Genomic DNA, 17,002 nt, shown 5'->3' on the forward strand with positions numbered 1-17,002 from the left:
TGAATCGCTCTGCTATTTCAAAACGGGTTTTGTCTATCGTGTGAATTTTTTCATACCCCCATTTGCCGCGCAGGAATCTGTGAATCCAGCAATTAGTGTAATCTTCTACCATGGAATATACCGTCAATTGTGCTACAATCTCCCATCTATCAACGAAACAAGCAAGTATAAATGAGATATAAGAAAAAGATACCGTGGGTTCCTTCTTTCCGACGTCGAAACCATAAGACGGTCAGCGGCGGCGAATGGAGTTGTTTTACTTCGAATGAGCCGAGAAGTTTTTTCCAAGATCTACAACAAACGACAACGATTTGGGGAAAATGGACTTCAGATCCATGATCAGGAAGTCGAAGCGAGCTAACTGGTGAAGTTTGATCTTGACGGGCCACCGACAATGGCGGTCGATGCGGTGGTCACCGATAATCGATTGGTGAATTACCTGGAAACCAATGGAGCAACCATGCCTGAGAGTGAAGTGCACGGGTGGAAGGGGAAAGGAATTAAGTGAAAAATAAATAAATAGGTATGTTTGGAACGGAAAATGTTTTCTCCGTTTTCCTGTGTTTGGTTCCTAGAAAACAGTCAGGTCAATGTATTTGGTTTTACGGTCAATGGAAAAGTGAGAGGAAAACACGGTATTTCGACTTACCATTTGGAAAACACGGTCAATGTAAGTCGTTTTCCATTTTTTCTCTCGTCCCTTCTCCACGCAGAAAACAACTTTGTACTCCCGTCCCTTGCTCACACTGGAAAATCGATCGACTGTTTGGAATCTTTGTCCGGCGAGGCGGACGGTCGTCTTCTCAGGTATCTCTCTTTTCATCTTCTCCCTTTTTATCTTGCTTGACCTCTTTTCGTCTTCGGCGTTAGAGCTGCCATTAGTAGACCTTCTGGCTCGGATTCTGGTCCCGGACTCGATGGTTACCACAATTCCTTTCTTTTCTCCTTTGTGGGTATTTCCTGTTTGTTGCTTTACAAGTATTTAGGTAGCTCTGAGGGTTCTGGAATGGGAATTTGATTCCGGTTATTCTGGCATTCATTAGTTTAACCAAATCATTTTTAGCTCTTGCGAAGATATCGTTTGAGAAATCTGCTTCTAAGAGGTCGGAGAAGTAATTTAGTGTGATTTTTGGTGTTTTAGGGTTTGTTATAGGGATTATGATTTGTTCTGGAATAGGACTCTCGGTTTTCGATTTCCATTTCAATTCGATCGAAGGGTCTTGGAGGATTCTTATTGCCATCTTCATGGGACTGATTGTTGGGTTTCTGTATATGCCTGTTGGAAAAAATGCAAGGTTCTTTTGGCTTGGGACTGATTAGATTAGATGTAATTTGTCCATAATTTCTTGTGAATGGTTTGCTAGAATGATTCTATAAACCAATTACATGTTAACAGTTTTCACTGCTTTACTTTGGATCAATCCATTTGCTGAAATCCTTGTTAACAAGAATAGTTTCCATGGTGGATCAGCTGCGGAGGAACTTGTTAGAAATGTGGGGTTTTCGAATTCAGAATTCACCAGGTTTAGGCTTCTCTGCTTATTGCTCTCCGGAATTGCACAAATCATTGCAGTATGTTCGAACCTGTAGATGTTTTTGAACGAAGCAGTTTTGACTTGGTATCAAAGATTGCATGCTAGCAAGGTTCCAGATTTGGATTTCAGCCGACCCAAGGTTTTCATGCACAATCACTACCTATGCCTTGCAGTTCTGCAATTCTTTGCACCATCACTGTTGGTATTTCTCTTCCTTGGCTTATCTCAAATTGACATTGATTCATTTGATAGATACAACCTCGTTTGTGGTTTACTGCCTTGCTCTGCTTTTGTTAAAGAAGTGGTTGTGTTCATGGCTTGGTGGATTGTATTCGCCTGGTCGGTTATCACTTCAGCAAATCTGGTGTTCTACCGACGTGGTGTTTTGTATGTTTTCTGATAAAACTCAGTTTTTTGTACTTGCCTTTTGTTGTTGGCGTTGATTTTTTGCCTAATTTTGGATACATATTGTTTTGCTTGAAACAAATGATTGCTTATGTTTTCTGAGATGTTGTAATGGAATACACATGCAGCAAGAAAACTCAAATATTGTTTTGTTTCAGTTTAATTAACTAATAGGTTCTATAATCATGCATGTCTAAAGATGTAGTTCGAGATTTTCAAAATGTACTTGTGTTCCGATCTCTGGATCAATCGGTAACCGTTTTACAAAATATAATTATATATAAAAAATGAACCTTTAAAAATAATAAATAATAAAACTTTAAAAAATAATAAATAATAAAACATATTCAATATGTACAGTTTTTTTTTATTAAAAACATATTCTGAAAATAGTTTTCAGGAAATTTACCCAAACAAAGTAAAACATTTTACAATGTACCATCCAAACACTGGAAAATATTTTCTGGAAAATGATTTACATTTCTGTAAAACATTTTCCAGATTTCATTTTTTGAAAAATATTTTTAGTGAACCAAACGGACCCTAAGATGGTGATACATATTTGGTTCCAAAACTACATAGTTTTGGGTGGTAGAAGAAAGAAAAGGAGAAATCACAAATTCAATCCTCTGAAAAAAGGAAACAAAAAGTTAACAACAATGTACTCAAATGAAAGAAAAAATTTTAATTTTTTCAAATCATATCTAACGTTTACTTTTTGTTTCATTTTAGTACCCCATCATTAAAATTTTAGGTACTAAAATGAAACAAAAAGTTAACAGCAATGTACTAAAATGAAATAAAAAGTTAATGACGGTACTAAAATGAAACAAAAATCAAACGTTAGATATAATTTTGAAAAAAATTAAAAGTTTAAGTACTAAAACAGAACAAAAAATGATAGTCTAGTTATAATATCATGATATTAATAGATTTTAATTTCAACTATTATCTCTCATCATATATATATATTCATGTTCTTTTTTGCATGGTAAACAAAACTGGTATCATTATTTAATAAATTAAATATCATATAAAATTATATAATATATTTATAATGTTGTTTTTAAAGAAGTAAATTTGAAGATAAAATATTGATAAGAATATAAAGTAGTCAAGGAATTAGTGAGAAAGAATTTACAAAGAGTTGCAATCGAAGAACTAAAATATAAAATGTAAATTTTAGGGACTCAATATAGATATTTTGCAGTGGTAGATGAGTATGTTATTTAAAATTAATTAAAAATTAACTTAAGAAAAGAATAATTGAAGAAATAAGAAAAACATATAAAATTAAAGGATTAAATTGGAAAAAAGAAAATTTGTAATAAAAAATTAATTCAAAGTAATATTAAAAGGATAAATTACGTATAGTATCTAAACTATTATTTTTAGTTTGTTTTAGTACCTAAACTTTTTTTCAAAACATACTTAAGTTTAGTTTTTGTTTCATTTTAGAATTTGTTCAAAATTTAACATTAAATTTAGGTACTAAAATGTAGCGAAATTGATAATTTAGGTACTAAACGCATTACGGTTGTTAATAGTGGGTACTAAAATGCAACAAAAACTAAATATTAGGTATAGTTTTGAAAAAATAAAAGTTTAGGTACTAAAACAGACTAAAATTGATAGTTTAGGTACTATATGTGACTTTATCCAAAAATATATTAGGTATCAAAGTGTAGAAATGAGTAGAGTTCAAGGGTCAAATCGTGAGTTAACCCAGTCTTGTATTACCGCATTGTGTCCACAACAAACAAGGCCCCTTCATTAGATGAGCCAAAAATCATACATTTCAGAGCCGCCATTCACAGACTCAAACTGCTGAATTCCATTTCCGCCCTAATTAAAGGTATTTCCTTTTCCTCTTCTTTTTCCCGTCTCTTTTCTGTCTCCATAGATTCCTTTTTTCGTGTGGGGATTGAGGGATATAGCAAAGGATTTACGGTTTCGAACAGTGTAGAATTGATTGAGTTTTGGATTTTAAACACAATTTCCCTAATTCCCGATTCAACATTTTTCTTCCGTTTCCTTTTTTGACGGGGAATCTTTGTGTATCTGATGAAATTTGAACTGGCTGCGATTTTTGTTGTTGGGAAGTAATCAAATTTCCTGCTTCAAGTTGAATTATTTCATAAATGGGGTCTCGATAGGTTTAAGATATGGACTAAATGACGATATTGGGAATCACATGGTGAGTGGATTTTCGAAATATGTTTGAAGTTCCATGAAATTGGTAGGGAATTTAACTATGTTTGTGCAGTATTCATCTTTGAGGAGAAGGCGCCTTAACACTATCTCCATGTCATCGAACTGAGATTACAAATATGGATTTGACACTGAATTATTGAACTGAAGTATAGGGTAGAAATTTCTTTACTCGTCTTCTCGGCATGTCGAGGGTTCGGAAAAAACCACACTGATTTATCGTCATATTAGTGTTTGTTTATGAATGGTTTATCTAGGTTTTCTTTTAGCAAGAACAGAAAATAGATGCTACTCACGGTTTATAATCAGCAGAGGATTTTATTGGTTTATGTTCTTATGTGAGAATTTTATGTTCGTTTATGTTTTTACGCTTTTAGTTCCTTCCTTAAAGTTGTTGCCTAATTGAAGTATCTACTTCACAGAACATTGCTTTATGTTACCTGCTGAAAGTTGAGGCGTCGTCAAGCATAACCGCTCAGCAAAAAACCCAGCATTTCATTGCATTTGTATTGGACATTTTACTCTAATAATGGCTGCCACTTTGTCTCATGCTTCTTACTCTGCCAACTTCGCATCCTCACTATCAAAAACCACCGTCTCCCGACCTTCTCGTTTCTCTCCCTCCTTCAAAGTCTACACCTTCCTGCGTTGGACTGTCAAACCCCTGAATTCTACTTTCACCCCACATGCACAACGTGCGATCACCACTATAACGCATGCCACCTCCACACCCTCCTCTATTCCTTCTGACACCTCAACTAAAACCTTCCATGGCCTTTGTTATGTGGTTGGGGATAATATCGACACAGACCAAATAATTCCTGCAGAATACCTCACGTTGGTTCCCTCAAACCCAGCCGAGTATGAGAAATTGGGCTCATATGCTCTTATTGGTCTCCCTTCGTCATATGCCACCCGTTTCATTGAACCAAATGAGACCAAAACAAAATACTCCATTGTGATAGGTGGTGCTAACTTTGGTTGTGGGTCCTCGCGTGAGCATGCACCTGTTGCACTTGGGGCTGCAGGGGCAAAAGCAGTTGTGGCTGAATCTTATGCTAGAATATTTTTCAGGAACTCCGTGGCAACTGGGGAAGTTTATCCGCTAGAATCGGAAGTGAGAATATGCGAAGAGTGTAGGACTGGGGATGTGGTGACTATTGAGTTGGGAGAGAGTCGTTTGATCAATCATACGACCGGAAAGGAGTATAAATTGAAGCCTATTGGAGATGCCGGGCCTGTCATCGAGGCTGGAGGGATCTTTGCATATGCAAGGAAAACAGGGATGATTCCATCTCAGTCAAAGTAAAATGCCGGTACATCTTTGATCTCAAGCAAGTAGTTCGTGTATATCATTGTCGAGTTGCATTCTGCAGTCGTATTAAGCTGCTTACTCTTGATTTGTAGGGTTTCTATCAGAGGAGCACCCTATTATCGTTTCATGGACTTGCGTCAAATTTGTAGCTCCTAATCGTTTCGGCACTATGGATCGATCCTCAACCATTTTTCTCGTTTCGACTTGTTTTGAAAAACGTTTAAAGGTTATATTTGTATCTGTTCTAAGCTGAACATCTAGCAGTCTTTCACCATGGATGATTTCCCTTTTTGAGGATTACCCCTAGTTTTTATCAGTGTGTTGGAAGACATGTAGGAAATAATTTAATGGTTGAGCTTGAATGATACAACAACATACTGCTGTAGGAAATACTTTAAAAGTCTTGAAATAGATATTACCTTGAAATTACACGAGATGGTGACGGTACAAGCGAAAAGAGATCGGTAGATAGCTAAGCCCAACTCCCCCAGCATGGGCTTGAGAATTAACTAAGCCCAACTCCCTATTACCTGATGTTTCAACGTCAAAAGATGGAATGGCCATGGATTTGCTGAACTCGTTCATATTCCCGAATAAGTTGCCGTAAAATCAAGCGTCCCTCTTGACTTTCTCCTCTATGATCCGCTACTCCGGTTTCACGTCACCTGTTGGAATAATGTATTCCCTTCTCCTTTCTTCTTCTTCTCCGGCGTATTCATTTCCCAGTATTCTTTCTCCTTATTCACCAACAAACACCATTTCAGCTGAATTCACAGGAATTTACTACAGTACCATTTCCCAAGATTTTCTTTTTCTTTTCTTTTTTGTGTGTGTTTTCTCGTCTGCTAATCTCGAGAAAGCTCCATGGACGAAGAAGAAGAAGAAGACGGGTTACCAACAGCCAGCAAAACGGAACACCAAGAAGAAGAGATAGGCGACAAAGGGTTGAAGAAGAAGCTGATCAAGGAAGGTGAAGGCTCGGAGACGCCTAAAGACGGCGACGAAGTCGAAGTGCACTACACCGGAACTTTGCTCGACGGAACCAAGTTCGATTCGAGCCGCGACACCGGCACTCCGTTCAAGTTCAAGCTCGGGCGGGGACTAGTGATCCAAGGGTGGGACGATGGGGTCGAAACGATGAAGAAAGGTGAAAATGCCCTTTTCACCATACCTCCCGAGTTGGCATACGGTGAGTCGGGGTTCTCTCCGAGTATTCCTCCCGATGCGACTCTTCAGTTCGACATCGAGTTGCTTTCTTGGACGGCCGGCAGATCGGAATCCGCCCCCGTCTGCTGCACAATTCTTTGAGGAGACATATCACGTGCATGTTTGCTTTTATATATATATGTCACGTTCTTATTAGTTGACATTATTAATTGATCTTGATATCTATAATTACACCATTTGCATTCATATTTTGGGTCTTTAACTTCACATGAGCATCTCTTCTCACTCTAACTATGTTATTCGGATTTAGGTGTAAGTGTCAAATATGAACATATTTATAATTTCGTGCCCATATTAAAAAATGGGTCGGATACGAATGCCGATAGCCACGTCGGGATTACAAGTTGATAAACGTAAGATTTTTTGTTAGGAGGAACGAATAATTATAATCATTTCCCTAGCAAAGCTTAACGAAGAACTAATTCTCCAGACATGTGAAAACTAAGTAGTATTTGATTAGGTGTTGTCAGAATCAAATCGAATTAATCGAACTAATCAATATGGATCGACTGGATTCAGTTTTTGAAATTTTTAGGTCGGATCATATTAGGTTAATGCTCTTTCGAATCCCATGCATGCAAGTTCTACGTTCTCACATGGAACAGCAGCTGCAATGGTCATGGAATTAGGGTTCAACCTTTTTTCTTTCCCAAAAATGTAATCTATTTACATTCGAATAACTAAAATATAGATTAACATATTCACATGTAATAAGATTTAAATCTAGACGATTGAAAAAGAAAAAAAAAAAGTTTGTATATATAAGTTACAACACATAATTGTTTACGTATTACTCGAACTTGAACATGAACCCAAACATTCGATATCAATAAGTATCACATAAACTTCTTTTTTTTTTAATTTTTTTCATACATTTGAAGGAATATACTTATATTTGGTGTTAGACACCAATATCGAAAATAAAACCAAAGAAGTTGAAGTCATGGAGGTTAAAATTAGTAGTTTTTAGAACCAACGAGACATGAAGAAGTTGAAGTCATGGTGGTGGAACTGAAGTTGTTCCAGCCAGTAACTCGCCGCGTTCCGTCGACAGAGAACGGTGTCGGAATCCGATGTCCCGGGGCTCGTCCAGAGTGTTCCGAACATCTTGTAAGTGACCATTGCAAAGGGAGGGAGACGAATTTCTTCCACCCTCGACGATCTTTTGCCCTCGACTTTCTCCGGCCCTAACTTTATATTTCCGGAACCTGAAATAACATCAACCCGAAAAACCCGTACTCGTGAGCTCGGAGTTTAATTCAATTGATTCCATGGCTTTCAGAACCGGACCGGTTAGCGAACCGGTCATGCTACCGGTTTACTGGTTTAACCGGTCGAACCGATCCTACCGGTCAAAAGAACCGGACGACGTCATAATTATTTAAAAAATTAAATAAAAATACCAAAAATATTTAATAAAAAATATTTTTTTTATATCACAAGTCATATTCAAAGTAAGTAATAACATATATAAATTAAAAACCATAAAATCAAGTGAAACAAAATGATTCAAATTAACTACAACATAATATTTAAGGTAAAACATATTAAATAATAAATATAATCATATAACTATAATTAAAAAATAAATTTGGGGCTAAAAAAATCATAACAAAATGATATTGTTTTGTTTAATTTTTTTAAAAACAATCCCACATGACTAAGAAACATAGAAGAGCATCCCGAAAGTCTAAAGAGTAAAAATATGAGAACAAAACAATCTCACATTGCTAAGAAACATAAAAGAGTATTACAACTAACTTCTATAAATAATAGAAGTAATTTGACATTCAAAATCATGGAGCCTTTTGGTGAGCATTGAGTGAACTATTCTTTCACTTCAATCAAGCTCGAATTTTAGGCTTCAATTGAGCTTCTAATTTTTTTTTTAGTTCAAGCCTTTTTTGAGTTCAAGTTTCAATATTATATTTCGAGTTCGAGTTGAACTTAATAATTTTTAACTTGTGAGTTTGAGTGGAGTTGAGCTTACTTTTAAAGTTTTCAAGTTCGAGTCGAGCTCAGCAATACTCGAGTTCGACTTGGCTCGTTTAACAAACGACGTTTGGTTTAATTTTTTTTTTAAAAACAAAATTTCCGATTTTTTCCGGTTTTTAGCCGGTCCGGTTCGAACGGTTCAGCGGTTCTGGTCGGTTCACTAGTAACGGTTCAACCGGTTTAAATTGAACCGGACTAGGCAACGGTTCCCGGTTAAACCGGCCGGTCCGGTCCGGTTTTCAAAACAGAGATTGATTCATATAATTATTTTTTTTAAATATATATAAACTGATTGAAAATCGTAACAAAAAAAGAAATAATATTATAAAATCGAATAAAATCCTATTATTTTAGTATTATTAAATTCGAATCTCAATATTTACGATAGTTTCGAGAGAGAGGAAATACCTAGAGATAGGGAAGACAGTGGATGATAAGTAAGGAAACAAGCAGACAGTTCTCTCACATTCGTTGCCCCTGGAACTTGATACACTGGATACCTACAAATAATCAAACGTTTACTTACAATTACCATTTTACCACTGCCAAAAGAAATACAACTCTGGTCAAATTATGAAATTCACCTCTTACTTTACAAAAATTAAGAACTTCTGATTTTGTAGTCCGATATAGGGATGGGCATGGGACCCGAACCCGACGGATTCCGACCCGACCAGATCGGGTCGGGATTTAAAAAAAAAATCGGGTTCAGGCCGGGTCAGGTCGGGTTTAGGGTGAAAAATACCTAACCCGACCCGACCCAAAAAAATATAATTTTACCTTATATATTTAGGAATAATTATAATAATACACCTATATATTATTATTTTCAATTAAGTCACTATTTTTATTGAATAATAATAATATTTTTTATTATTTTGGGTCGGGTTCGGGTCGGGTGAAATCTTGTTTCATGTGGGTTGGGTCGGATCTCGGGTGGAGGAGTCATTGTTCTCGGGTCGGGTCGGGTGGACCAAAAATCTGACCCAAGCCCATCCCTAGTCTGATTTTATAAAAACTGAGAAGATAGTCCAATATATGAAATGATCTAACAAAACAACAACAACAATTTATATATACACCAAATTAACAATAATCAATATTTTATGTGTTTAACAACAGAAGAATCAATTTCTCAATTTTCGTAAGGTAAGAGGATCAAATCGTGATAAATTTACCAATGACCGGACTAATTTCTCGATATTTCTAAGGCACGAGAACGGAACTCTAACGAATTTACGAACAAGTGGACTAATTTCTCACTTTTCATATTCTAACAATTAAAATGAATGGACTAAATTTCGGTTTTCGTAAAGTAGATGGGAGCACTTCATAATTAGGCCCTAAAGCATGCAAACTCAATCAAAGATTAGAGAGAGAGAAAAAGAAGATACCAAGCTATTGCCATCCAACTATATGGTGAAAGATCCTTGCTGTGGAGATCAACTAAGCCCAAGTACTCTTTGCTCAACTTACTGATCTGTTCAAAAGTAAAATCACATATATGTCGGGCTCGACTCGATTCGAATGAAAATATTTATACGGTTTAATTTGATTACCTTTTCTTTGAATGGAACTCGATTGTACGGACTCGTCGTCTCGTTGTATTGGTAGTACAAGTAGCCACATCGATCCATTGTCATTTGAATATCACGTGAATCATCATCATCCGTCGTTGGATCGGAACCTGAATCTCAGCTCTTATGTTTGCTTGGCGTCTTCTTAGTTTTGTCTCTCCCCCTTGGCATCAAATGTTATAACATGATTAGGGTTTTAGGTTTCGAATCTCAAAAGTTTTTAAGTAACTTGGGAGCTAAGTAAAGGTGAGAACTCGATCCATTCGATTCTAAAAAAATCGATCAAATCGAATTCAGCCATAAGCAGCAAAATGACTAGGATTAAATAATAGGAGGGGTCGAATTGCTTTACATCAAAAGAATAAGGATCTATTAGGTACTTAAATTAAAAAATTGAGAGAGATAGAGACCTTATTTAAGTAGTATTTAAACTAAAAAAGAACTAAAATATCATTTTTTATTAAAAAATTTAGGGCATATCCCCTTCCAGTATCTACAATACAAACCCTAACCCTAGAATTAAATTCAGATCATATTAAATTCGACCGATTTAACGGTCAAATCGATTCAGATCAATTAATACTAACCCTAACCCTAGAATTACCGAATTGAGAAAGAGAGAAGAAAAATACCTACAATTATCGCCGATTTGGTGGTCGGAGCCGGTGGAGGAAGAAACGGTTTTGGTAGTATACAATTGCAACGCGGATAGAGAAGGCCAGTAGTACTGAACGACTCGGTCGCCATTGTTGAGTTGAATCGGAACAGCAGCGCCATACGCGCTCCACTCAGTGAAACACTGCCAGAGCTCACTCAGTTCGAACCCTTCAGTTGTTTCACTCTTGATACGATTCTGCAAAATTAAATATATTCATTAAATAATAATAATTCAGATTCTCAAAGAGAACAATACTGATAAAAACCCTAATTGAACATGAACCAAAACCCTGCCTGTTTTGGATCAATATCCTCGCCCATGCTTTTTTGTATCTTTGTTGAATTAATAACTAGGGTAAATTACGAGTTTAGTACCTAAATTGGTTTTGGTCTGTTTTAATACTTAAACTTTCAGTTTTTACAAAACTATACATGACGTTTAGTTTTTATTTCATTTTAGTTTTCGTGTTTAAAATTTAACGTTAAATTCTGAAAAAATTAAAAGTTTAGGTACTAAAACGGGCTAAAATTAATACTTTAGGTACTAAATAAAACAAAAAACTAAACGTTAGGTATGATTTTAAAAAATTAAAAATTTAGGTCCTAAAACGGACAAAATTATAGTTTAGATACTAAATACGAAATTCAATAATTCACCCTAAAAAATAATAATTGGAATCGGAAAATATAGATTATGATGTCAGAATTCGAAATTAGAGATAATTATACAAGATGTCCTCAAACTATGATCTCCATTTTAAATTGGTTTTTAAATTTTAAGATATTCTATATTCACTCCTAAATTATGACCCGTATTCTAATATGATCTCTAAACTTCAAAACTTTCTATATTAATCATCAAACTATTAGTAGCATTCCATTTAGAATATGGTCTTCAAAAACAAATTAATTTTTTTAGAATATCACACGTGTTCAATTCTAAGGACCTTCAAAAATATTTTTTTAGCTGGTCACATATTCAATTCTCGTGACATTTTAAAAACTAATAATAAAGTTAACGACACATTAATAAAAAGATCAAAATAGAATGATACTGATAAAAAATTAATGAATAAAATAATTATTTGAATATAATTTAATAACTAATGTATACTTCACCATTACTACTTTTCCGTTTATACATGACGGTCTGGGATGCGACCGATTAGTGTGCACTGTTCTGGAAGCAGAGATGATACTACTTGTCCCTTGAGGGGGAAAAGCTCGCCGTCGATGCCACAACTGTTATGTGTATGCTTCCCGGCCTTGATCTTAACCGATTTCACCTGCATCTCAATTGAAGTTGCAGTTAGATGGTTCGAACAATCTTGGATCATGGGACTGGAAATCTAATCTATCAAACCGTGTGGTCTTAGACTAGAAGTGTAACACCCAATTTAGGGGCTAAAATTAAGAAATTATAAAGTGGCGGATTTAATTGATATTTTGAAAGAAATATTGGGGATTAAATTGTAAAGTTTTAAAGTTTCCAGACCATTTTATAAAGTGCAGGAAATTCAGTGGCTAAACCCATGATTTAACCATTTCTTATATATGATGAATTATAAGCTCCTCCCTGTGCGCACGTTTCATATTTTCCAGATTTTCCTTCTCCAACAACCCAACTTCCAACTCCGATCTACTCGCCGTCCGACCTCCAAACGACGAGCCGAAACCACCATCGTGTTCGTTGTCAATCGAGGAACAAAACCCCTCAAACCTTTCGTCGTGAATCATCGCCGTTCATCGTGAATTTCAGTCGGAAGTATCGTCGGTAATAACTCGGTTTTAGTTGGTTTTTCATAGATTCACGACGATCGGGTCATCTGTTTACGACACCTCCCGCACCATCGTGTTCGTTGCATCGTTCCGAGTTTGCCGGTATCATCCTTGGTCTCCGTCGACGGCGGCGCGTGAGGAGGTGAAGCGGTCAAAGTTTTCGATTTGTTGAAATCGAGCTCTCCGCCGTTCAAAATTGTGAACCGAGCTTTGTAAGTATCTCGAAATCGCTCAAAATAATTTTTAGAAAATTTTCCGAGATTTTAGCACTGTTCACGCGCCGCCACTGCGCGTGGGGAAGAAAAAAATGACCGGTTTGACCGGTTTTGGTGCATAGTTGACCGGTTTGACCGGTCACAACCCGACCCGACCCGTTAACCCGACCCGACCCATTTACCCGACCCGTTGACCCGACTCGACCCGTTGACTCGACCCGTTGACCCGTTGACCGTCGTTGACCATTGTTGACCAAAACTTTGACTGGCTTTGACCGGGCATTAAACGACCTTTGACTTCGACCGAGTATACATATCCTGACATTTTTCGACGTTCCGAATCCGATTCCGCTGTCCGTTTTTCGAAATTAGAACCCGAAGGCCTCGAAATATCCGGTCAAACCGATTGACTTTGATTTTGACCAAAAATTCCAAATTTCCGAAAAGTCACATTTTATGCTTTCGACGTCCTGAACCCGAATCCGAAGTCCGTTTCGCCAAATTCGAACCTGATAAGCCGTCTTTCACTGATTTATCACCCGATTTGATCTGTTTATCGCAATTAAGCTCCGTTTCTGATATAATTTATGTTGATATGTATCTGAGGAATTATTTGAAGTTGAATTGAAGATCAAAGGCATTCGAATGGAATTTTTATGGTCGATCGGTATTGCACGGAAATCGATGTAATACTTTACTACCTCTTTATGCTTTATGGAACATGTTGATATTGGTAAATGCATGAATAAGATAATGTTGGTCACTTTTGTGGAGTTGAATAATTTATTCACTCGATATGAATGTGGTAGAAATTCTGTAACTGAATACGGATCGAATGACTAAGATAAGAGATTGATAATTGTTAGAATTAAATTACAAGTTTGTGATTGGTGATAAAGAAATCAGCTCTGGATTTGTAACTTATATTTTATATCATCAAGGGTTAAATGTTAAAGATACTTGGATGAAAAATTATGAGAATACTCCGATATGGTAAAATTACGAAATTACCCTTATGTTGGAAAATGATAAGAATTGCCCCTGGAAGTTGGTTAATAACTCTGAAAAGACATATTGATCCGATATAACTACTGATGTGCATAAGAAATGTTAGTTTTATTTGGAAATTATGGATAACCGGTTTTAATCCTATGAGAGTTTGTGAAGGAATCATTTCAAAATCAAAGAATGTTCGGGAAAGCAATTGATCATAGGATCTCTAAATTATAATTATTTCGTTAAGTGCTAATATTGAAATTATTTGGTTAAGAAATTACGAAAATGCCCTTGAGAGATAAAATAGTCTGAATTGACCCTGAATGAGAGAGTACTTTGAGGATTTGTACTTAACTCGATTAAGTACGAATTTAATTGTTAAGATCCTATCTTTGTACAGAAAAATTTATAATATTCCGTATGTAAAATCTGAGAAGACACTTGACCCGAAAATATTCGAATAAGGAGTAAATACTTGAAGAGTAATTTATTGGAGGTATTCTGCTGACAGAATTGTTCGAAATGACTGAAGTAAATGATAAGATTGAATTAAATAATAAGACAGGATGGAAGGAAATGATTGAAATATTCTAGAATTATAAAATGACCAAATTACCCCTGGAATGGAAATGACTCAAGAATGTCACCAAGCTCAGGAATGAATGGATATACTCAAGCTTTGAAATGAATAGAAAAAAATGTTAAGCACCAAAATGACCAAAATACCCTTATGACCTAGAATAAGTAAATGTCTTGGATTAATTAAGAAATCCAAATAAACATGGATGTTGTGCTACCAGTAAAAGTTGTGGAACGCAACTTAAGTGATTAACCAACGTTAGTACTATATCATTACCTGAATGATATAAGTATCACTTGAATGTTTGTTCATCTGCTCAAATTTGGATCGATGATAATTATGGAAGTACTTGGCGCAGCTCAACTCTAGAGCGCATACAATACTAATAAGTGGGTAGTCGTTAGTTAAATCAACCACGAATACCAGAATGACTTTATTATATGAATAAATTGAAATAAAATGTAGTACAACGTGTATTTGAAATTCAGAAACGTCTGAATTATTCTGGAAAACTTTAAAGTAATCGGGATAGACTTGCTTACCAAACGAACTAAGTAACATCAATGAGTAAGGATTAAATAGGTGATTTGATGAGTTTGGAAACACTGTTGAACTTACATGATGAATTGTCATTATGGGTTATGAGCCATGGATCAAGTACGTCAGTATTTCCTGATATTGTTGAAACGTGGAAATGAAATAAAGACCGTTGGAAGATTTATTCAGTGATGATTATGGGGATGATCTATGGATCTGCACTATGGTATTAAAGAGTGAATACACTGGAAGGATAATGAATTGACTTGTTGACATGCATCAGTTTGAGAGTTGTGTAACTCGAGTTGTTTGATAATATGATCGATAGTCGTAGATTGTAAATGACTTGAATCTTCGATTCTATATTTCATCTAAAATCACTTCGGTCATGTTTGAAAAAAAAACAAGTAACGCAGATGGAAAAGATTCTGAATATCTCATTTGGTTCAATTGAGCTGAAATCCTATGAATTTAAAGTATATTCCTGAATACCCCTGATTGTTTGGGTAATGGAATCCCTCGCAGTAAATCTGAATTTAGAATTATTATGTATAAAGGTTCCTGAACGTTTTCCTAAAGCACACGAAAATATAGTGGGATTCTAATGTATCAACATTAAATGTCTGGCTAGATCGGTTAGTAATCAATTCTCCTCAATAGGACATTGTTCCAGGAATTCGATCAAATTTCATAAGTTTCATGTTATCCAAAATGATAACTACAATGGCCTCTGGAAATACTGGGATTCTCTAGTGTGTTCCCTACTTATTACTGAACTGTTTTATTGGTTTTAATATGTGGTACACCGAATTCATTGGTTATTGTTTTATGGATGCACCAATTTAATGTGACAATTTATGGAATATGGCTGCTATCTAATTTTTGTTTTGAAATGGTATATGATTACCATGTTTTTGGATTTATGGAATTTATGTCACGGTGCAATTGAATTTTGGAATTGAATTACGATGGAATAGCTCTGATCAAGCTAAATGGGCCTAATGTGACTCTTGAGGGCCCCAAGATGTTTCATTAGGTCGGCTTTCCTTTGCTGTGTGCTTAGGGTAAGCTATATGGACTTATTGACTTGGGCTTAAGGATACAAGCTTCATAGCCTATCCTTAAGTTGGTTTTCTTTTTGCTATGTGCATAAAGTAAGCTATATGGAAAATAATTTTGGGAACTACTGATGGTGTACCAGAAAAGGGTTTAAACTATGATTTTCAAAAGTTAAACTCTTTTACGAAATTGTGAGATTTACTGGACTATGATTTGTACCTATTATGATTTTATTATACTGTTGGAACACACTAGACATCCTATTCGATCTCCTGAAAATGTCATACTTTGAAAGGTTTCTTATGAACTGAGATTCATGGCTTCTACTCGATGAACTTCTAAGAGAACCCCAAATTATTCTGCAAGCTGGTATACATATGATTCAATAAGGAAATTATATGGCTTTCCATTTATCTACATGTCATGTAGCATCATCTGGTAGTTCTGTATTACTGAGCTTTCCAAAGCTCACTCTATTACTCACCTTTTCAGGTTAAAACAATTGTACCAGTGCATCTATCGACTTCAGTAAGGGAGTTCTTCCGGCGTGGTTGCAGAGTATGGTACTTGTGATTAGGGGGCATGTAATTGTATTTTGATTTATATACGAGTTTGGAAATCTGTTTTATTTTTAAATAGTGATAAATGATTTTATAAGTTTACATGTTCTGATAAAAAGTTTTAAAATTTCCGCTATTTTTACGGTGGGTCGCTCCGGTGGCCCTAATGTGACTTTCCGAATCGGATCGGGCTACCCGCATCGGTTTGGGGTGTTACAAGAAGTCGCTTCCAAACACATCTAAGTAAGCCTATGAACATCTATTACAGCACTGATAAAATGAAAATTAAAGCTCAACAATCATATACTATATTTGAAATTCGAGATTGCTTATGTTCAGGAGGAAAATTAAAGC

At 35.7% G+C, this 17,002-nt stretch overlaps 2 protein-coding genes and 1 pseudogene across 2 annotated transcripts; 2 read left to right on the forward strand and 1 right to left on the reverse strand.

The window, feature by feature from the left end:
* Nucleotides 1-394: 394 nt before the first annotated feature.
* On the forward strand, nt 395-1,935 carry LOC120209680 (annotated as a pseudogene).
* Nucleotides 1,936-3,722: 1,787 nt separating this feature from the next.
* On the forward strand, nt 3,723-5,854 carry LOC120209677 (3-isopropylmalate dehydratase small subunit 1-like). The gene is made up of 3 exons (XM_039208615.1): nt 3,723-3,795; nt 4,574-5,467; nt 5,559-5,854. Exon 2 carries the CDS (start codon nt 4,681-4,683, stop codon nt 5,458-5,460), a length of 780 nt encoding a protein of 259 aa, XP_039064546.1. The 5' UTR covers nt 3,723-3,795; nt 4,574-4,680; the 3' UTR covers nt 5,461-5,467; nt 5,559-5,854.
* Nucleotides 5,855-7,659: 1,805 nt separating this feature from the next.
* On the reverse strand, nt 7,660-12,259 carry LOC120209681. Its single transcript, XM_039208618.1, has 6 exons — nt 12,065-12,259; nt 10,902-11,118; nt 10,248-10,375; nt 10,083-10,168; nt 9,097-9,188; nt 7,660-7,901 (listed from the first exon to the last, which is right to left on the reverse strand). Exons 1-6 carry the CDS (start codon nt 12,257-12,259, stop codon nt 7,660-7,662), a joined length of 960 nt encoding a protein of 319 aa, XP_039064549.1.
* Nucleotides 12,260-17,002: the final 4,743 nt, after the last annotated feature.

Source organism: Hibiscus syriacus, unplaced genomic scaffold (genome assembly GCF_006381635.1).
Source record: "Hibiscus syriacus cultivar Baekdansim isolate YM2019G1 unplaced genomic scaffold, ASM638163v2 tig00019627_pilon, whole genome shotgun sequence".
In the NCBI taxonomy this organism is placed as follows: Eukaryota; Viridiplantae; Streptophyta; class Magnoliopsida; order Malvales; family Malvaceae; genus Hibiscus; species Hibiscus syriacus.

Bases quoted from the DNA above. Each gene is read 5' to 3' on its own strand.
- LOC120209677 (XM_039208615.1), top strand. From the start codon at position 4,681: ATGGCTGCCACTTTGTCTCATGCTTCTTACTCTGCCAACTTCGCATCC.
- LOC120209681 (XM_039208618.1), bottom strand. From the start codon at position 12,259: ATGATCCAAGATTGTTCGAACCATCTAACTGCAACTTCAATTGAGATG. The intron at 10,376-10,901 runs GTAGGTATTTTT...GCTGAGATTCAG, and splicing joins CCACCAAATCGGCGATAATT to GTTCCGATCCAACGACGGAT. The intron at 9,189-10,082 runs GTATCTTCTTTT...GATTATTTGTAG, and splicing joins AGTTGGATGGCAATAGCTTG to GTATCCAGTGTATCAAGTTC.